The following is a 22,508-nucleotide window of genomic DNA, read 5'->3' on the forward strand; positions in this document are numbered from 1 at the left end:
GGAGGTCGGGTTTCGTTTTGTTTCCTTCCTCCAGGCAACGCCGCTCGGGTGTTTCTCCAGCTAGGGCCGCGTGGACAGCGGCTCAGCCGCCGGGGGGGTGCGGCCGCTGGCGTCGCGCGGGGGCGTGGCTTAACCACGGGGCAGGGCCTGCCCACGGAGAGGGGGCGGGGCCTGTCCTCGGAGAGCGACCCACGGGCGAGTCTCAGGTTGGCAGCTGGCAGTGCAGCCCGCGGCGACCGCGGCGGTGGCCAGAGCCGAATGCTCGCGGGCTCCGTGCGGCTCCAGCCGTTGTCCTCGCTCGCGCCGCGCCATCTCGCTCCCGCCGGAGAGGGAGACCCGGCGGCGCTCTGCCCGAGAACACCGCGGTCCGTCTCGGGGCACCTTAGAGGAGAAGGTGAAGCCGGGGTCCCAGAGCGGCCGGACTCCCGCCCGCCGCCGGATCGCACCGCCGAGCCTTTTCCAGCGTCTGCAGCGCTGGGCACGCGGGGAGAGTGGGGTCCGCGGCGAGGGAAGGAGTGACTGGGACACCGAAGATGAGCGCGCAGACCTGGCGCGTGGGCTCTCAATGTCTCCTCCTGCTGGCTCTCGTGGGGTCTATCCGAAGCGAGGGCGTGCAGAGCTGCGAAGAAGTTCGGAAACTTTTCCAGGGGCGCCTGGTGGGACCTGTCAAGGGGCTGCCGGATTCACCGCGGGCAGGTAAGGCGCGGACCGTGGGAGAGGGCTGGGAGCCTGGGCACGGGCTGGGGCGTCCGGAGCGCGGACCCTGCACTGCTCAAGCTCTCGGAATGGCCTTTCGTGGGAGAAGTTGACCTTTCAGGTCCTCCGACCGCACATGGTGCCTCCCGGAGAAGGGCGGTGTGACCATCCCGAGTGCAGCGCAGCTCCGGGAGCTCCATGACTCCGCCTGCTGCTGAGCCGAGCTCCGGGCGTTCGCTTCCCGCCCGGCTCCCTTAGTCTCACTGATGCGATGCAAGAGGCCAGCAGAGCTGACAGCGGGGGACAGCGCTGCCTGACCGCGATTCTTTTACGAGTGGGAACTTCCCCAGTGCCCCGCCGGGGGGCCTTGGTTTGCTGCTTTCTCCCACGGTAGATGGAGTTGGGTTGGTCGCTCCAAGTTTGATACTAAAAACACAAACCTGCATTATCCTCCTTTGCTGGAGAATGGGGTACTGACCAGGGCGGCCGGTATCCTTTGTTATGAGGACTCGGACCCTGTGCACTCACCCTGGTGTAACTCTGAGCCCCGCTCTTTACGCCTGGGCATCAAGTCCCTCCTTGCAGGTACCAACTCAGTGTGCCTCTCGGAACCATTGTGTCGTTGCAACGCCTGAACGATGTGCTGGCAACAGGCGATCAAACAGAGTGCACCGGGGAGCCACTTAACACGGCTGAGATCTACCAGACAGAGATTGAAGGGGAAGGAATATAGTGAGTGTGGCCAGTGTGGATTCTGCTTCTTGCGTGCGCCTGCACCTTTACCAGCTATTCGGCGCCCGCTCCGTGCTTCTGCGGGCGGATTTCCAGTAACATTCGGTCTGGAAGAACAGATCTTAGTTATTAAACGCAACAGCAGGTGTCTGGAGTTAAGATCTTACTGGAGCAGTGCACCTAATTACGAGGCTAATTGCCAAATGCTGTGACCTTATTGGCTGGACAGTGAACTTGTGGAGGATGCTTGGATCTAAATCTGTTCTCCTCTGCCTGTGTAGGGTGAGGAGACTTGCTGCTAGCTCTGGGGAGCCGTAGCTCTTTCGCTTGATTTCTTTGCTGGTTATCAACTCCGTTCTAGAGTCATCCCACAAGGAGAATCTGAGCATTTGGGCACAGTGAATCCATTTTAGTTTACATGACTAGTTTTTTAAGCAAACACACAAATATGTATTTGGATACCTGTTCAGTACTAGGCACTTTTACTAGTTGAAACAGCATAGATGCTCTCAGCTTAGGGCAGTTCTGTCCTCAAAGGATACCACCCCCTTTGTAAACCGGTCGTTTCATGTCAGTGCATTTGTTTCATTAAAAAAACAAAAACAAAAAACCTCACTTGCCAGTAGCTAAAGCAGCTCAAGTGACTGTGTGTGTTAGGGCGGCAGGGGTGGGGGCGTGGCATTGAGCTGTGAAATCCTCAGCTGAATAATTAGATTCCACCCCCATCCCATAATTTTGGCTGATACGTTCACAAATGTGGACAGTTAAGGACTTGATTTCTCCACCCCTCTCATATCTCAGTGTTTCCGGTACTTGCTAAATGTAATAGAGTGACTAGAAGGTATTGCAGTTATAGAACCCTGTGTGTGTTTCATCTCTTTAGAAGAAGAACTTTGCAGAGTATCATCACTGGCATAACGTTTTACTGAAACTGAAGCTGGGCCCTACAGAGAAGGAAATCGTACTTATTTGTGTTTGATACACATGGCACAAAAAAGAGCCAGGATGGCAGGCATCTTCTTTTCTAAGACATTCTGGTTTGTTTCCCCATTGCTAGTACTTTCTTTATCTGTGACTTAAGGCGATGGAGGGGTCATAGAAGCACCTTCTGAGGGGGCCATGCAGGGCTGAACTCAGGGACATCAATAGTGCTGCTGAAAAGAAGTGCTGAATTCCTTTGACATTTGCAGTAAGAAAAAGTCACATGAAAGTATTATTCTGAATCAGAATCACCCAATAACAAGCACTCACATCTGAACTTGATATAATTCTGAATTTTTTGTTTCTCTACTATTGATTACTTTTTATTTGAATAATTACATTAAACTGTTTCTTTAAACATCGATGTCTCTTATCTTTCCACTAAATTTTTTTTCATTTCCCCATTTGAGTGAATCGCACATACCACATGGCTCATAAATGCTTTTCTTTATTTTTGTATTTATATATGATCTATAACATTTAATTTGATTGAGTATAGTAGTTGAACCTTATTTTCTAAAATTATCCTCAATCTCAAGAGAAAACATAGTTAATATCTACATAGTCATTCTCACATAAGAATAGAAATACTAATATTTTTGTTAGCAAGTACATGTATTTAGCACGTAGACTTTCATTGACTAAAGCTAGTTCATTTAAATTTGATATTTGTTTTTCTTGAAAGTTAATTTTTTTTTTTTTTTTTTAGTGCTTTCTTGCATTTCTTGTCTACAAGTGGTTAATTCCTGAGATGCCTGGCCAAAATGCCATTTAAAAAATATAAGCTGGTAGAATAACTTCTTACAGTGTCATCCTATATTTGTGACTTTTAAATCTTCTGAAAACTATGTTACCCAATTTGAAATTACTAAAAGGGTGAGAACAGCCATTTAAGCTGTTTCTCAGATTCCACTCACCTTTGTTCTCTACCCTGCTCCAATTCTTTTAAGCCTATTGAGCTCCTAAGGATGTTTGGATGAGAAATGTAAAAAAGGAGAGAAGGTGTAAATGTGATTAGAATTACAGATTTCCCTGTGTTCTGATTTTATTTCCTAAGTAGTAGTCAAGGTGCCCTTTGCTCTTATTTGTTTTGTTCAGAAAAGAACTGTTAGTGAAAGTGTCTTTTAAAGGTCCTTTTATTTTTATTTTATTTATTGGGAAGGAGGGATAATGTTTTCCCATTGAAATTCTCTTCACACAGGCGTTGTTTTCCTTTTTTAAAGAAGATAATTCAGAAAGGAGAAGCTTATAAAAATCCAAGGCTAACTTCAGATAATTTATATACCAACTAGTTTTTAAAATGTGAATTTTCCTTGATACAGAGAGTAGCTTGTGCAAGGTGACTTTTTCTTGGTAGCTTTGGCTGTAAATGGGATAGTAAAAATAAACTTGGTATGGCAATATTAAATTCTAATATTATCAGACACTTTAAATAGTGCTCTATAGTTTGTATTTTTTAACTGCTTTCATTATAATCCAATCTTATATTGTCTTCGAGGTCAGTATTGTTGCATACTCATGCCCAAGAAAAACAATCTACCTGGTGATCTTAGAGTTTGGAATTACAGACATTTGGATTCAAAACTAGGCCCTGGCACCCGTAGCTCTGTGACTGAGGTACACCAGTTAGCCTTTTTGAACCTCTGTTTTCTCACCTGTAAAATGGGAATATTGGTTCTTAAAGGCTTGTTGCATAAATGTAATGAAATAATACATGTATATAAAATAGCACGAATCCAGGCACATAGTAAGTGCTCAAAAATGTGTTGCTGTCATTACAGTTTTTTATTTAGTGTCCTGATTGTAACTGGACTTGAGCTTTAAGGGTGAAATTTTAGTTTTGGATGTCTATAAATCAGAACTCTTTTTAAAAAGATAAGAACTAGTTTTTTAAAAGTCACTAATGAAAAAAAAAGTCACATGATTGTTTCTAAAATTGGGAAATATGTCTCTATCTGAAATGATACTTATTAGGTTATGGTGAAATTTTGTTTCTTTTCACAAACTAATGGAAACTCGAAGAAACCTATCTGAGATGGTAGTTATTGGATTATGGTGAATGTTTTGTTTCTTTTGTGAACTAATGGACACTATAAGAAAGAAAGCTATCTGAAATGGTAACAGGTTATGGGGAGTATTCTGTTTCTTTCTGTGGACTAAGGGGGACCCTAAGAAAGAAAACAGGCTGCACTGTGCCACTGCTCACTGTAACACCCATAGCCACCTGGTGTATATACTCAGAGAGGCAGAGGAGTGTGGGTGAGGTGGCTTTTATGCCATCACACAATTAGATGACTGATGGCCACAGTCACTCATTGACAGTAATCTCAAACTGGGACTCTTGTTTCTTGTGAACTAACACCCCCTTTTGCTGCTTGCGCAGCATGGTTATGGTGATCCAAAGCCATGAAAGGGATCCACAGACTGAGGTCAAGGCAGATTATTAATATCAGGATTGCCCTGTACTGAAACTCACCAGCCAAGAACCACAAGAAACAAGATGAGAGTCAAACAAACTAGGTCTTACTTGCTACAGCAAGGGAGATCGTGCAGCTCAGGAACTGTGGGTGCCTTGGTAAGAGGCAGTTGAGAGGGACCTTTTATAGGATCTGGCCTTGTGCTGGGTAATTACAAGGGTTTAAGGAAGCAGGGCAATTCAGGAATTGGGCGTCATCATAACTCACCTAGGTGTTAGGAAGATTAAGATGACGGGGGTGGATGGGTAAAATAGACAGCTAGTGGGAACCTCCTGTATGGCCCAGGAAACTCAGCTCAGTGCTCTGTGATGACCTAGAGGAGTGAGATAGGGGAGTGGGAGGGAGGTTCTGGAGGGAGGGGATATATGTATACATACAGCTGATTCACTTCATTGTACAGCAAAAACCAACACAACGTTGTAAAACAACTAAACCCCAATTTAAACAAAAAGATGAGAGTAGCTGTCTTTAATGAAGAAGCAGTGACACACTTGTTGGTTGGAAGAGGGGATGTTCAGTCGTTTTGTGGTTGTAGAGTCTCCTTGTGGCCATCCTGCTGCATCACAGGTCTCGGGTGGCTTTGTCCCATCATTGGTGTCTTATTCTGAGTAGGTTGTCTCTGTTGAGTTGTAAACATCAAGGCTTAGTTCCAGTGTCAGGGGAACTTGTCACTTTCTCCTCTGGAAAATCTAGTATGTGCCTTGATGCCTAAGAAAATGATATGTTTCTTTCTTTTTTTTTTTTTTTAATTTAGGCTTTTAGTGAAGCTTAATAATGGGGAAGCAAGTACAATTTTCTACTTTAGGACCGTAGATCATGACTGTCCGTCAGAGCCTGAATTGTACTAATCACATCCCTCTTCTCTCATAGTCAGTTTACTAGCAAATGTAGATGTTGTGTGCACCCCGGTCCCCTCTCCACCCCCCTTTATGCCAAGTGTCTAACATTCCATATTTATCTAATTGGCCTTAAGGAGGGGTGCAGTTTAGGGAACTTGAGAATGGCATTTTATAATTATATGCTCCCCCCAACCATGATTCCACCTTGCTAGGACTTTCTAGAACATGAACTTTGGCTTGTCTGATAAGAACACCTTCTTGGTTTATATAGCATTTCTTTTATTATTAACTAGTATAAGACCAAGAGGAACATTTCAACAACCAGATGCTACACCTAAACAGGCATGATTTATAAATCAGTGGCCTCTTGATATAACTGTTCAAGAAACCACAAATCCATTTTGTTAAAATAGAGTCATGAGAGACTTCATTCATATGCTTTGTTGAAATGTATTGCAAACATGAAATCCAGTGTACTCAGTTAACTAACAAGAGCAATTTATTTTAATAGAGAGTAGCCATTGTCCATATCTACCTTTCTTTTATAAAAGCCTGCCCTTCAGTTAGAAGAAAAGACAAAAGCAATTGTGCTCTCAATTCTTCTGTTTTTCAGCTTTAGAAATCTCAAATTTCATCAATTATACTGCTAAAATCATCCTTAAATAATTAGTCATTCTTCTGCGAATCACGGAAAATTAACACAGCTTTTGATTAGCCTTATCAGGCTCACATACAGCTACCATGTAAGTTGAATGTATAATGCACCTTTACAGAAAGAAAACGAGATTTTTGTACTTTCATGGTTTTATGAAATAATCTACATTCTCTTGAAAATTTAAAATATTGAAAAGTACAAAGAAAGCAAAAATAATTATATTATCCAGAAATAACCACCAAAACCCCTTTGAATTATCTTTTTAACACCCTCATCAATCCTCTGCTTAGCACATACATAATTTTTGAATGAGCGTAGGATCACTTTATCTTTCTTTGTAACACACCTTTTCCAATGATAAATAGCCTTCCAAATATATATATTTTAGTGACTAAGATTCTACTGTACACTTAATTGAATTCTCTATTGCTATTGAAAATATACGTTTCCAGTATTTGCTACCATAAAATCACATGGCTAAGGACGTGAAAGGCAAATGTGCCAAACTCCTTCCTTACTCATAGCTTTGCAATCATATCATCTGCATTCATTCAGCTTTAGTGTTTTTCAGTGTCAGCACCATTGACCTGTGGGACTGGATAATTCTTTGTTGTTGGCCATGGAGGGAGGTGCTGTCCTGTGGATTTCAGGTGCTTAGAAACTTCCCTGAACTTTACCCTCCTGGATGCCAGTAGCAATGCCTTGCCCTCTCCGGTTCGGATAATCAGAGATGTCTCTAGCCATTGCCAAATGACCTAGAAGAAGCAGAACCATCCTGGTTGAGAACCATTGGCATAAATGTTCAACCTATGGATATATATAATGCATTACAAATGCATTATATAGCTGGTTGGTTTGCAAGCCTCAGGTCTCAGCTTAAGTGTCAGCTCTTAGAGAGGCCTTTCTCAGGTTTTGGGCTTCCCTGGTACCTCAGTGGTAAAGAGTCCATCTATCAATGCAGGAGATTCAGGAGACCTGGGTTCAATCCCTGGGTCAGGAAGATCCCCTGGAGGAGGAAATGGCAACCCATTCTAGTATTCTTGACTGGAAAATCCCATGGATAGTGGAGCCTGGTGGGCTGGGGTCACAGAGTCAAACACGACTGAGCACATGGACCACACGCACTTCCTTCTCATGCTTCATTGAACTCTGTTCCTCTTTGTTTCTTTCATGGCACTTGTCATGGTGCCGTATTTCTTTTCTTTTTATTGCTGATCTTTTACCACTAGATTGTGTGCATGAGGAGACTAGAAAATGTCTTCTGAGGCTGGGTTTATGGATACAAAACCTGTGCAGTCAGGGTCCCACACTCAGAAGGGCCACACGCTTGGTTTAATGCTCTGCTGTTTCCATCTTGGGGTTTGAATAAAGGGTCCCGGGTTTCCCTTTTGCCTTGGGCCCTGCTGATTATGTAGGCAGTCCAGTGGTGTGCCTTGTTCACTGTAGAATATCTGGTGCTCAGAACATGCATGACACAGAATAGGAGTTGAAATGTTTGTTGAATACTTTAGTAAAGCTTCAAGTAAGTAAGTAAGTGAAAGTCATTTAGTCGTGTCTGACTCTTTGTGACCCTATGGAATACTCCATAGAATTCTCCAGGTCAGAATACTGGAGTGGGTAGCCTTTCCCTTCTCCAGAGGATCTTCCCAATCCAGGGATTGAATCCAGGTCTTCTACATTGCAGGCAGATTCTTTACCAGCTGAGCCACCAGGGAAGCCCAAAGCTTCAAGGAACTTCTTAATTAATCTTTTAAACCTCTCTGATTCTTAAGTTAAACTCTAGAAGTCAATTCATAACATTGAAGATTCTATTGATACAGTGATTTTTAAAAAAAATTTTTACGGTGTTATATGCTGCTGCTGCTGCTGCTGCTGCTGCTAAGTTGCTTCAGTCGTGTCCGACTCTGTGCGACCCCATAGACGGCAGCCCACCAGGCTCCCCCGCCCCTGGGGTTCTCCAGGCAAGAACACTGGAGTGGGCTGCCATTTCCTTCTCCAATGCATGAAAGTGAAAAGTGAAAGGGAAGTCGTTCGATTGTGTCCGACTCTTAGCGACCCCATGGACTGCAGCCTACCAGGCTCCTCCATCCATTGGATTTTCCAGGCAAGGGTACTGGAGTGGGGTGTCATTGCCTTCTCCGATGGTGTTATATAAATAGGTTAAAAACTGGCCCCTATGTGTTTTACTTCTTCCTAACTTGGGACCAATAGTCCAAAGCCTACCAGTGCCAAATTCAAAACTTTACATATCCAATTGCTTTAAATATAACAAAAGTAAACATATTTTTGAGCCTGACTGCCTTGTATACCCCACAAAGCTGAACTCATTTGCTAGCCATTCATAAAACAAACTCTGGGGCTGAAAATGATCCCAGGTTGCTGCTGCCCTTCAAAGCTCTTTACTCAGAGACTTCACATCTTGTGCAAAGCAACCTGGACACGGGAGTTGTTGCTGTTCAGTCACTCTGTCGTGTCTGACTTTTTGTGACCTCAAGGACTGCAACATGCCAGGCTTCCCTGTCCTTCATTCTTTCCTGAAGTTTGCTCAAACTCATGTCCATTGAATAAGTGATGCCATCCAACCATCTCATCCTTTGTCACCCGCTTCTCCTCCTGCAATTTCCGTCTCTCTGGGATTTTCCTTGTTTGCTTTCTTCTCTTCTGGGTGGTGGTCCTGTACCCCCGTCTTGCTGCATCTCTTCTCATGCAGCCTGTTAAAGTGGGACCCAAATAAAGCTCATTGTCATCTTGAGGTCCTTCTTTTCCTTGACCAACCCTAAAATCCTCACTTACCACATACACATTAGTATTTAGTTATTTCCAGTATAAGGTTGGGGCTCGAAGGAGCAATACCAGTTTTGAATGTATGTCTTGCCTTCTGCTAGACTATAGGCTACTTGAGAGCAGGAATTGTGATTGATTTTTGTTGTTGTTGTTGTTCTGTGACTAGGCCAAACATAATAGGTTGATTTTTGATTTTTAGAAGTAATCTTATATTCCTAGTTATGCAATAGGCTCAATTTATTGTGTTTAATTATTATTTTATGCCTGGTATTAATAGACTGAGGAATATAGAAAGTGAAGTTTTTAAAAATATATTCTGATCTGGCTTCATTGTGTTGTTGAATTAATTGTTTACATAAAGTTAATATCTTCTTATGTAACTCTGGCACAAAAAGTGACCTAATGCTTTTGTTTAAATTTAAAGACATTTTTATCTACCTTAGCTAACATTTTTGAAATAGAGTAAATGAATTGCCAAACAAATGTCTAGAAGGATTCCTTAAATGCTCTGAAAGGGAAGGAAGATTATTTAACCTTTAAGGGGTTCATTTGTACTTGATATCATCATGTAGACAGTGTGACTGATCTCTTAGAACATTAATTGACTTATTACTGGGAGAATGCAGAAAAATAAAGGTGACCAACTATAATTTATATCTGGCTGTGGATTAGCTGATTTGTGTTTTATTTTAATGTATGTTTTGCGAAATTGTTTCTTTCCACAAGAAAATTGATAGTAAGGAACTAGAAGATGATTCAGTTTTTCCATCTCCTACTCTTGTCAATTCCACACTGGTAGAAAGTACAGATGATTTGACTATGGAATTATTCCTAAACTGGGAAGATTGTTTACTAAAAGACACTGACTTGGGGTCCAGATTCCATGTGACTAAGTTGAGTGACCACAGGCTTTCAGAAGAAGCATGAAAATAACTGCTGTTAAATCACAAAACATGATATATGGTAGAGGTATAACTCGTCTCTAAAGTATTCTAACAGTTCTAATTTTAGAATACTCATCTAGGCTCCAAGACTTTTTAATGATATCTTAGATTTTTTTTTCTGTATAAATTGTGGTTGGTTATGTATTTATGATATTTCTTAGAATTAGTTTTAGGAAATTTTACTTAAGTAGAAGGATTACTTAAATCAGTGCTAATGAGATATGCACATTTTGATATGGTGTAGCTATTAACTTAAATATGTTTCAGATACAGTCATATTTAAAAGCTAGTAAACATTTCTTGTTTTATAATTTAAATTGTTTATTGCTCTTTTTAGGGTAATGGTTTTGAATTACCCTAAAGAGTAATTTTAGGGTAATTACCTGTGCTATGATAACTAGATTTACTTTACTTTTTAATGATTCTATATGGTAATATAATGAAATGATCTTTGGTAGCTATCTTTTTAGAGCTCATAGTCTTTTTCCTTTTCTAATAGTTTCAAGGGACTTTAGTTGGCATAAGTCCTTCAGTATAGTATTCATTTTGGGGGAAGCTAAGAACTGAGAAGAGAGTTGGATAAAAAGCATAACTAGACTGTGACTTCATTGATCAAATGAACATAGAAATTATTTCTGGATGTCCTTATTCATTGCATATATACTCTTTAAATGGGAGACTGTCAATATTAAATTACCTGTTCAGATTTATTTGCTTTTTGAGCAACTCTCTTATTTGGTAAGGTTTAGACCAAGTTACATTTTGTTCGTTTTCTTTTGATCATTGAAGCTGCCTGTGTTTAATGAGCTGAAACTGAAGTAGGTCAATAAAGTGAAGAGATTAATAGTCTGTTCTCCACCAGGCTTGGAATACATTTTACTCTGGGGGGAAAAGTCATTTCTAAAAAAGATTTTTTGATCAACTTAAAAGGTAAAGGAAATTGAAATAGCACTGACAGAGTAAAAAAGCTGAGGAATCCATGAGTTTGTCACAGCCCTCTTTATTTATCAGGCAAAGACACCTGTATCTGGATTTGAGGTTGTTAAATATTTAATTTATCTTTGGACATATCTTACAAAGAAAACAAGGAAAATGATAGGTATGACGGAATATTGAAAAGTTGGCATGGGATAAATAAATGGGAAATCAAGACATTTTAACTTACAATTTGTCCCATGTTATGGTCACATATTTTAGTGAACACTAGTGAATTTAGTTCTGAAATCACTGTATCTTTACTACATGACTTATGAACTATGTGACCTTCAGCAAAGAACTCAACTTCTCAAGGATAGTATGTAGTCTGTTCCTTTTCCCTTTCGTGTTCCCCTCCTGGCTCAGTGGTAAAGAACTCACCTGCCAATGCAGGAGATTCAGGTTCGATCCCTGGGTTGGGAAGATACCCTAAAGAAGGAGGTGGCAACCACTCCAGTATTCTTGCCTGGGAAACTGCATGAACAGAGGAGCCTGGTGGGCTACAGTCCCTGGGGTCACAAAAGAGTCAGACAGGACTTAGCGACTAAACAACAACAACAACTTTTCAGTAGTTGAGAACCACATGGTGTGGTGTCAAAGCTTTGTAAACTATAATATAATCCACAGTATTACAGTTATAATTCTTCAGTTCAGTTCAGTCGCTCAGTTGTGTCCAACTCTTTGTGACCCCATGAATCACAGCACGCCAGGTCCCCCGTCCATCACCAACTCTCAGAGTTCACCCAAACTCATGTGCATTGAGTCTGTGATGCCATCCAGCCATCTCATCCTCTGTCGTCCCCTTTTCCTCCTGCCCCCAATCCCTCCCAGCATCAGGGTCTTTTCCAATGAGTCAACTCTTCACATGAGGTGGCCAAAGTATTGGAGTTTCAGCCTCAGCATCAATCCTTCCAATGAAATCCCAGGACTGGTCTCCTTTAGGATGGACTGGTTGGATCTCCTTGCAGTCCAAGGGACTCGCAAGAGTCTTCTCCCTACACTTAAAAAATTCTTTATATGAGATCAGGGAGCAGGCAAAGCAGAAATTCTTTCTCTTCATGCTAATAAAATGCTGAACTTTCAGATAATTTTCTTCCATCATTCACTCTCAAAGTATTGATCCTATACTCACAGAAACATAGTCCATCTTTTCATTCTTTAGTTTAGTTAATAAATTAATTTGTTATTTCTAGTTTAACTCTATGGTAAAATCTAATTTGTTTATTCATATTACGTAGTGTAAAAACCAAAGACTGATCTTTTGTAAAATGATGTCACTGAAATTACTTCTATTAAGATCAAAAAGGAGGTGCTTTGCCTGGAAACATGCTGATTAAATGTGGTCAGGGAGAGGCTCTCCAGCCTGTGATTGACACGGGGTCATTGCTATTGTTCAGTTGCTAAGTCCTGTCTGACTGTGAACCCATGGGCTGCAGCATGCTAGGCTTTCCTGTCCTTCACTATCTCCCAGAGTTTACTCAAACTCATGTCGATTGAGTCGGTGATGCCACCCAACCATCTCATCCTCTGCCACCCCCTTCTCCTCCTGCCCTGGATCTTTAAAGCCTCAGGGTCTTTTCTAATGAGCTGGCAGTTTACATCAGGTAGCCAAAATATTGTAGCTTCAGCTTCAGCATCAGTCCTTCCAATGAATATTCAGGGTTGATTTCCTTTAGGAATGATAGTTTGATCTCCTCGCTGACCATGGGACTCTCAAGAGTCTTCTCCAGCACCACAGTTCAAACGCATCAGGGGAGTAGGAGTTCGTTCTCTACTGCGTTTTGTCACGGGCTTGCATGTTGTAGTGCTGCTGGGTGGTCTTTGTGTGTCTCCTGTGTGGGGGATGAGAACGTTTTTCCCATAGAAAATATACAAAGGTGGAGCATGCTGGAAAGTCTCTGCTTGCTCCTTTAGAGGGACTTTTCACCTTGCTCTGTTCCTGGATGACATCAAAGGCATTCTGGCCTCTGCCAGGCCATGGGAAGCAGTGGCTAGAGAAGACTGGGCAAGTGGATTGTGGTGTGTTTCAGGTCTCAGCTGGTGAGGTCCCTGAAGCCTAAGTCCCTTTACCTAAGCACACAGCTCCCTTCAGGTGACCTCACAGCTCTTTGGAGTTGACTAACTTGGGTTGACCAAAAAGTTTGTTCAGATTGGTAAGCTGCAGAACGAACTTTTTGGCCACCCCAGTACTTTCTCCTCTCATCCCCTCTGAGGTAGGAAAAACTTCTCTACAGTTATTAGCTAGAGTTTTGCAGTATCCCTTGAAATTTTTCTATACCTTGCCCTTTATAACAAATTTATTAGATAATTCTGTTTGAGATACCAATTTATTTCCTTTCAAGATCCTTCCTGTGTGACAAAGCTTTACATACATTAGATATTTAAACCCACAGCTTTCAAAGATCATTTGATTTGTAATTAAAATGTACAGAAACATAAATCTGATCTAGAGTTGATTTATAAATGCTTTTAGAAGTTCTAATCAATGGTGATCTCTTTATTCATATTCAGGTGTCTCGTGATCCTGTTTCAGTTAATTGTTTCTTACCCTCTCCTTTCCCTCACTCCTTTTATGAAGAACATTGCTGCTGATGCTGCTAAGTTGTTTCAGTCATGTCCGACTCTGTGTGACCCCATAGACAGCAGCCCACCAGACTCCCCAGTTCCCGGGATTTTCCAGCCAAGAACACTGGAGTGGGTTGCCATTTCCTTCTCCAATGCATGAAAGTGAAAAGTGAAAGTGAAGTCACTCAGTTGTGTCCGACTCTTAGCGACCCAAGGACTGCAGCCTACTAGGCTCCTTCGTCCATGGGATTTTCCAGGCAAGAGTACTAGAGTGGGGTGCCATTGCCTTCTCCAGTGAAGAACACTAATGCTGGCTAAATCTTTAGGTTTCAGTTGCAAATATAACTAAATAGATAACACTCCAAAATAAAACAGTAGTTTAATCCCCACTAAGTCCCATAATTCAACCAACAACCAAATCTCATAGAATCTGTTGCACAGATGTTCCCATAATTTCTCTACCCACGACTGTTGCCACCACCGTGCTTTAAGCTCGTACCGTCTCATGGCTGGATCATTCAGTCAGCTTGCATCTACACTTGGTCCTTGCCAGTTCACTTCCCAATTGATTCTCTATGAAGGTAAATGTTATCTTTATTTCTCACGTTAAATCCTTCAAAGATTTCCCATTGCCTTTCTCTTAAGGAAAAAAAAAAGCAAAAACAACAAAAAAGTGATTCTGTTTTGATGTGTAACTTCTGTGTCATTAAAAGAATAAACATCTCAGTGAAATAAATGGGGGAAAACTCTATGACGTCTCATCTGTAATACACAGCAACCAAAAGGTTAGCATACTTAATCACGAATGAGCTGTCACAAATTGGTTACAAAGACACTAATATGAAAAATGAACATAAAGAGGAAATTCAAATGATTAAATGACTAATACGTAGATGATTAAGTCATAACATAGGAAAAACAATTTCTTAGAAATATCACATTGTCAAAGATTGAAAATACTGATATGTAACATTCTTGTGATTGTATTAGGAGCAAATATAGCACTCTCACCTGCAAATACTGAAAAAGGAGATTGATGAGATTGTCTCTACATGCAGGGGGAATTTTGCATATATTACTCAAAATTTGAATTCTGTATACCTTTTGCCTATCAATTCCAATTTATAGGAAAGTGTTCTAACAAAGCAATTGGACAAATTAAAACATATACAGATACGTATAATAAGCTGGTTTATTGTACTGAAAATCCACAGCTAATTAGTGCCTATTAAATGATAAATTATAAATAATCATGTGAACATTAAACCCAGATAGGTAAAGCTGTGTATCTAAAGAAGAACAAGTCATTTATGGCCCTATTGATAGGAAAAAGCAAATTTTGCCCTGACATAAAAAAAAATAGAAGGAACCTATTTGCATATCAATTTATGTACAAACATACCCTAAATAATATGCAAAAAATACCATTAATAGTAAATAACATTGGAAGGTAGGGTTAGGATGAGAAAAGTTTAGAAGTAAAAATGTACTTTACAAATTTCTGTGTCCTTTAAATTCTTGAAAGAGATTTTTTTCAGTGATACAGATTTTTAATTTACCCCATGGTTAGTAATATTTATGAATGTATGTGACTCACATTTATGGGAACATTGAGATGAAGCTTTGCAATTCCACGATCTGTGTATCTCTGTATAATAATGACTTTAGGGTTCCTGGGTTCAGTCAATGACAGCAATGAAAACAGGTGGGCCCAGTGCTTTCCATCTTGATGATCTTGATTTCTTTAGTATAGCTTATCATACCCTTCATGATCTGGCTGCTGCTTCTTTAGCTTCATATGCTGTTTTTTCTCTCCATTTGGAAAGGTTGGTTTTTGATTCTGAGCTACCATAAGTAATGTTGTTCCTCATCAGTTATTTCTGGAGGTACTGAGGTGGTCTAAATTAACTTCAGAGCCAGAAATGGTTTCTGAAGTTATCTCTGAACCAGGGTACTTGGTTATGGCCATGATTATTTTTTTTTTTTTTTATGGCCATGATTTTAAAGGCAAATAGAAACAACATTTCTCTTGGACTATTGTGACAGTCAGTTGGTTTATTGGTCTAGTTCGTCTTCATTGGCAGTAATTTCCCATACCACTGAAAGGTGATATTTCTAAATGATAGAACCCGAGAACATTCCCTTCTAAATTAATTCAAATGTTCAGATTCAAGTGGCAGAAGCCCAACCAAAGCTGTCTGAAATTAAAAAAGGAATGCATTGGGAGTATTAGTATATTGAGGCATCTCAACGGACAGTGAAGATAAAGGAAGAGCAAGGATTCACATGAGCTAAAGAAATGAAAATTGAGATGAGAATGTTTACAAATGTCTTACTCTTTGAGGTTACAGGCTTTTTTCCTGTTGTAAAGCAGCCATGTTCATGTAGTAGAAAATATGGCTGCCATATAGCTTCTCCCAAAGGAGAGAAACTGCCCAACTCTTTTTGGTATCTACCCTTTTATTGGTTATGAATCGAAAGAAGCCAGAGTCAAGTGCATTGATAGTCAAAGGGTGAGAGTTTATGAGTTCCAAAAAAGGTTAGTCTGAGACTTAGGAGGACCAGTGAGTTTGCTTTTGGTCAAGGTATTTGGAGGGCCTCTACACATTTTGCCAGCTGATCTTACATTGCTATTAGTGCATTCGATTAAACCAGAAAATTGAGAGTGGTAGGCACAGTGAAAGTGTAAAACTGGCAAAACTTTGCAGACTTGTTGAAGTGCCTGACCAGTAAAATGGGTTACTGGGTCACTGTGAGCTTCCCAGGTGGCTCAGTGGTAAAGAATCCCCCTGCCAGTGCAGAGGGTGCAAGAGAAGAGGGTTTGATCCTTGGGTTGGGAAGATCCCCTGGACAAGGAAATGGCAACCCACTCCAGTATTCTTGCTGGGGAAATCCCATTGACAGAGGAGCCTAGTGAGCTACAGTCCATGGGGGCAGCAAAAGAGTTAGACATGACTAAGCTTCTAAAAATTAAAAAAAATTGAAGTTCAAGAGGAGTTCTCCAGGTAGAGGTAATCTTTTCCAAAAAGACTTTAACCACAGAAGAGGTAGTAACCTGTCTGCAAGGATTAGTGTGAGAACTGTTCAGTCCAATGATAGAACATACAGACCATGACTGAAATATGTTTTTATCCATTGGTTGGAAGGAGTTGTATGGAACCCATTTGTCAGACCTCAGATGGTCCATTAGCTTGTTTAAAATGTCTGGGAGCAGTGCTAACAAGCTTCCTGGGTTGTACTTGAGACAAGTGGCACAAATAAAGTAAATACTTTTTGTGGCCTTATTAATGTTTTCCCACCAAAATTGATTCATGAAAGCTATCATTTTATCAGTAGAGCAATGGTTTAATGCATGTATAGTGGTGAGAGTGAATTTTAGAGTCTTCGGTAAGATTGGGTTGTTATTTCATCCAAACCAGAGCTTTCTCTTTTAATCAAAGCAAAAATTGTTGAATTTTCAGTCTTGTCTTTTTATTTCCACCTGTGGACAATTGTTGGGCTTCTCTAGTCAGTTTTTCTAATTATAATTTGGGGAACTATCGTGTTGGACCATGACAGAGGTTTGGCTGCCAGTGGTCCCTTTGAGGGCATCATTCCTTGAGGAAATATCAACAAGTTGATTTCCCTTAGGTTTCCAAGAGTCAGGTAAAATAAGGCATCTAATAATTTCTAATAGGGCCCAATCTGGAGAAATGTTTCCCCAAGCCAATAAGGAGGCAGTATTGGGAGGAGCCTCCATAGCTCGTCAGAGCCCATCGCTGAAAATTGGGAGGATGTTGGAGAGCTGGTTAGCGAGATGAAGGTGCCTAAGGTGCTTATTTTTAACAGGCTCTTTTCCAATGTCCTGGCTTTTTGCAAATAATAGGAGAAACTGGGAGGGTTTTGCTTCTGTTTAAGAGCCTTCATTTACTGGAGTTGAAGATTAAGAATTCTGGTGGTCTTCCTTTGAGGTGACTCATTTAGATTGTGAGAGAGCTGGTTCACCAAATTAACTTGATCTGAAATGGACATAGTTTTCCATTCCATCCTGGTCCTGTTCACTACAATGGAAAGGTCTTGGTTTCGCCCATTAATAGAGTTAAAAGCTACCTGGGTGAAATCAACATATGAAGGAAAACCAGAATTATTAAAAAAAAAAAAACAATCTTTAAGTCAATCATAATGTTAATGAACAGGTTCATCAGATCTCTGTGTGCAGACTGACTTTTGCTCTAGTCCAGTAGTGTTTGGAAAAGCCCAAGGAATTTCTCTCTGAGGTTGCCTTCTGATTGCTTGAGTCTGATAATGTAATAAGTTAGGGGACTGATCTCCTGGTTGTAATTCTAGAGCCCTTTCAGGATTTTGCTAATTGGTGTTTTTCATGCAGCGCTGGTCCTGGTCTTCATCAACAAACATATGAACTAGTTGTTATAACCAGATTGATAAGCTTGAATGACTGCATTAAATGTCTCAGTAAATCTGTGAGGATCATTGGTCACTTTGGGAAGACCAATTGTGGCTTGCAGTTCAGCTTTTCTTCTTAAAGAGATAAGAGAGAGGGTCAGGGCATGAGAACTCCCTTTTCTGGCATCCTGACCCTGTTTAATTGGTTTCTATTTGTTGTTTTCACAAATAACATGCTAGCTTGTTAACTTGCAAATAGGAAAAACTACCAGACCCTTCACACAGCTGTGCAACTTCACCTGGCATGTGGCATACATAGATTGTCCTGGTGTTTCATTTCAGCCACACCTCAGTGCTTTATTCCCCGCAATGGACCATATCTTTTCATCCATCTTGCCTTTTGTCACCTCTCTGTGGAATATCATTCCCCTTGCTTCTCTGCCTCCAATCTTATCTGACCAATCAGAGTTCAAATTTGTTTTGCTACTCATCACTGTTGTAGACTTAGACAAATTTATAATAAGCTCACTTTTTCATTTATTAAATGGGAATATTTTCCTTTTTAAAAGACTTTTCATTTTGTTTGGGGATATAGCTGGCTTACAAAGTTGTGCTAGCTTCAGGTGAACGGTACAGGGACTCAGTCATACATATACATGCATCCATTCTCCCCCAAACTCCTCTCCCATCCAGGCTGCCACGTACATTGAGCACAATTTCATGTGCTACACAGTAGGCCCTTCTTGGTTATTCATTTTAAATATAGCAGTCTATACATGTCTATCCCAAGCTCCGTAACTATCTCTTTTTCCTGTCCTTCCCCCACCCCTCTGTAACCATAATTTCATTCTCTAAGTCTGTGAGTGTCTTTCTTAGACGGGAATATTTTCCACCTGTATTTTTTTGGTAAGGATACTATAAGGCATCTATTAAAAATTATTCAAGATAAAGCTCCAAATCTCCTCTGACTCTCCTGTCTTATCTCTCCAAGAAGAGAAAATCATTTTTTCTTCTGTGCTCCCATAGAACTTGGTACGTACTTCTGTCATAGCACTTTGTCACATTAATTAAATTTTTTGCAAATGTGTCTCCCCCTGGATTGAGCCCTGTGGGGATAAAACTGCATTCTCTCCTTGGTATCCTTAATAACTATCACAGCATCTTGTACAGAACAGGTGTTTAATCAATATTTGATGAATTCATTTGATTTATTAATCAAAATAAGGAACAGGAAATTACTCTGCAATTTAGCACAGGTGGAAGGAAGACTTAGCATCTCTTAACTAGTCCCCTAAGAAGGGGGGTTCAGAGCCCATTTACACTGTAGGGTTGCCCACTCACACTGTCTACTCAGAAGCTTACACATTTATCAGCCTTGAAGATACCATTTTTAGAGTGATGGTTAACTGACCTCAAAAGGAATAGCTAGCAAAACTCAACCTCCGTTCCATTGCATATTATTTCTGTCAGGTGATTCATTAGTGTTCCTAGAAAGTTTCATTAGCTTGGGAGCAACATTGCATCTTGAACATGTTTCTTCAAGAGTCCCAAAACATGTCAGGATATGAAAGCTCTGGGAATTACTACACTTGCTGCTGCTGCTGCTAAGTCGCTTTAGTCGTGTCCGACTCTGCAACCCCAGAGATGGCAACCCACCAGGCTCCACTGTTCCTGGGGTTCTCCAGGCAAGGACACTGGAGTGGGTTGCCATTTCCTTCTCAAATGCATGAAAGTGAAGTCGCTCAGTCGTGTCTGACTCTTCGTGACCCCATGGACTGCAGCCCACCAGGCTCCTCTGTCCATGGCATTTTCCAGGCAAGAGTACTGGAGTGGGGTGCCATGGCCTTCTCCTTACTACACTTGAGAGAATCTATTTATTTGATTTCTAAGGAAAACATTTATTTGCATAGGGGAAGGAGTGCTTTTTTTCCTCACTCTCACTTTTTACCAGATGGTCAATGCCAAAATCCGATTTATTATATTCTTTGCAGCCAAAGATGGAGAAGCTCTATACAGTCAGCAAAAACAAGACTGGGAGCTGACTGTGGCTCAAATCATGAACTCCTTTTTGCCAAATTCAGACTTAAACTGAAGAAATTAGGGAAAACCACTAGACCATTCAGGTATGACCTAAATCAAATCCCTTATGATTATACAATGGAAGTGACAAATAGATTCATGGGATTAGATCTGATAGACAGAGCGCCTGAAGAACTATGGATGGAGGTTTGTGACATTGTACAGGAGGCAGGGATCAAGACCATGCCCAAGAAAAGAAGTGCAAGAAGGCAAAATGGTTGTCTGAAGAGGCCTTACAAATAGCTGTGAAAAGAAAAGAAGTGAAAGGCAAAAGAGAAAAGGCAAGATATACCCATTTGAATGCAGAGTTCCAAAGAATAGCAAGGAGAGATAAGAAAGCCTTCCTCAGTGATCAATGCAAAGAAATAGAGGAAAACAGTAGAATGGGAAAGACTTGAGATTTCTTCAAGAAAATTAGAGATACCAAGGGAACATTTCATGCAAAGATGGGCTCGATAAAGGACAGAAATGGTATGGATCTAACAGAAGCAGAAGATATAAAGAAGAGGCAGCAACAATACACAGAAGAACTATACAAAAAAGATCTTCATGACCCACATAATCACGATGGTGTGATCACTCACCTAGAGCCAGACATCCTGGAATGGGAAGTCAAGTGAGCCTTAGGAAGCATCACTATGAACAAATCTAGCGGAGGTGATGGAATTCCAGTTGAGCTATTTCAAATCCTGAAAGATGATCCTGTGAAAGTGCTGCACTCAGTATGCCAGCAAATATGGAAAACTCAGCAGTGGCCGCAGGACTGGAAAAGGTCAGTTTTTATTCCAATCCCAAAGAAAGAGAGTGCCAAAGAATGCTCTAACTACCGCACAATTGCACTCATGTCACACACTAGCAAACTAATGCTCAAAATTCTCCAAGTCAGGCTTCAACAGTATGTGAACTGTGAACTTCCAGATGTTCAAGCTGGGTTTAGAAAAGGCAGAGGAACCATAGATCAAATTGCCAACATCCATTGGATCATTGAAAAAGCAAGAAAGTTCCAGAAAAACATCTATTTCTGCTTTATTAACTATGCCAAAGCCTTTGACTGTGTGGATCACAACAAACTGTGGAAAATTCTGAAAGAAATGGGAATACCAGACCACCTGACCTGCCTTCTGAGAAATCTTTATGCAGGTCAGGAAGCAACAGTTAGAACTGGACATGGAACAACAGACTGGTTCCAGATGGGGAAAGGAGTACGTCAAGGCTGTATATTGTCACCCTGCTTGTTTAACTTATATGCAGAGCACATCTTGAGAAATGTTGGGCTGGATGAAGCATGAGCTGGAATCAAGATTGCTGGGAGAAATATCAATCACCTCAGGTATGCAGATGACACCACCCTTATGGCAAAAGTGAAGAGGAACTAAAAAGCCTCTTGATGAAAGTGAAAGAGGAGAGTGAAAAAGTTGGCTTAAAGCTCAACATTCAGAAAACTAAGATCATGCATCTGGTCTGATCATTTCATGGCAAATAGGTGGGGAAACAATGGAAACAGTGTCATACTTTTTTTTTTTTTGGCTCCAAAATCACCACAGATTATGATTGTAGTCATAAAATTAAGAGACACTTGCTCCTTGGAAAAAAAGTTATGACCAACCTAGACAGCATATTAAAAAGCAGAGACATTACTTTGCCAACAAAGGTCCCTCTAGTCAAATCTATGGTTTTTCCAGGAGTCATGTATGGATGTGAGAGTTGGACTATAAAGAAAGCTGAGCGCAGAATTGATGCTTTTGAACTGTGGTGCTGGATAAGACTCTTGAGAGTCCCTTGGACTGCAAGAGATGCAACCAGTCCATCCTAAAGGAGATCAGTCCTGGGTGTTCATTGGAGGGACTGATGTTGAAGCTGAAACTCCAATACTTGGCCACCCGATGCGGAGATCTGACTCATTGGAAAAGACCCTGATGCTGGGAAAGATTGAAGGCAGGAGGAGAAGCAGACGACAGAGGATGAGATAGTTGGATGACATCAGCAGCTTAGTGGACATGAGTTTGAGCAGGCTCTGGGAGTTGGTGATCGACAGAGAAGCCTGGCATGCTGAAGTCTATGGGGTCACAAAGAGTCAGATGCGACTGAACAACTGAACTGAACTGAACAGAACAGAACACTTTTTACCATTCTTCTGGGACATTTTTAACTCAATACCAGTTAGGGAAGCTCTTCATGAAAAAAGGGATGGAGCAGATGGAGAGACTTAGAAGGCAGAATTGTTATGGAATTTGAGTGGAAGGATGAGTCTTGTACGATTTAAAAGGTTTTAAAAAAAATATTTATTTTTGACTGTGTAGTCTGTAGGCGCCTGGGCGTCAATATTTGTGGTGCACAGGTTTGGTTGCTCTGCGACATGTGGTATATTCCCAAAGTAGAGATGGAACCCATTTCCCCT

General features: G+C 41.0%; 1 protein-coding gene across 8 annotated transcripts in view; it reads left to right on the forward strand.

Moving 5' to 3' along the window:
- The first annotated feature begins 235 nt into the window (after window positions 1-235).
- GPC5 (glypican 5) overlaps window positions 236-22,508 on the forward strand; it is a 1,588,740-nt gene continuing 1,566,467 nt past the window's right edge. For 2 of the 8 annotated variants that reach the window (XM_070799873.1, XM_070799876.1), the window contains exon 1: window positions 236-696. In XM_070799873.1, the coding sequence (XP_070655974.1) occupies window positions 534-696 (163 nt within the window). In that variant the 5' untranslated portion in view covers window positions 236-533. The remainder of the gene's footprint in view (window positions 697-22,508) is intronic. The other 6 variants (XM_070799870.1, XM_070799872.1, XM_019971624.2 and 3 more) reach the window with 5 other exon arrangements.

Source organism: Bos indicus, chromosome 12, assembly GCF_029378745.1.
Source record: "Bos indicus isolate NIAB-ARS_2022 breed Sahiwal x Tharparkar chromosome 12, NIAB-ARS_B.indTharparkar_mat_pri_1.0, whole genome shotgun sequence".
Lineage (NCBI taxonomy): Eukaryota > Metazoa > Chordata > Mammalia > Artiodactyla > Bovidae > Bos > Bos indicus.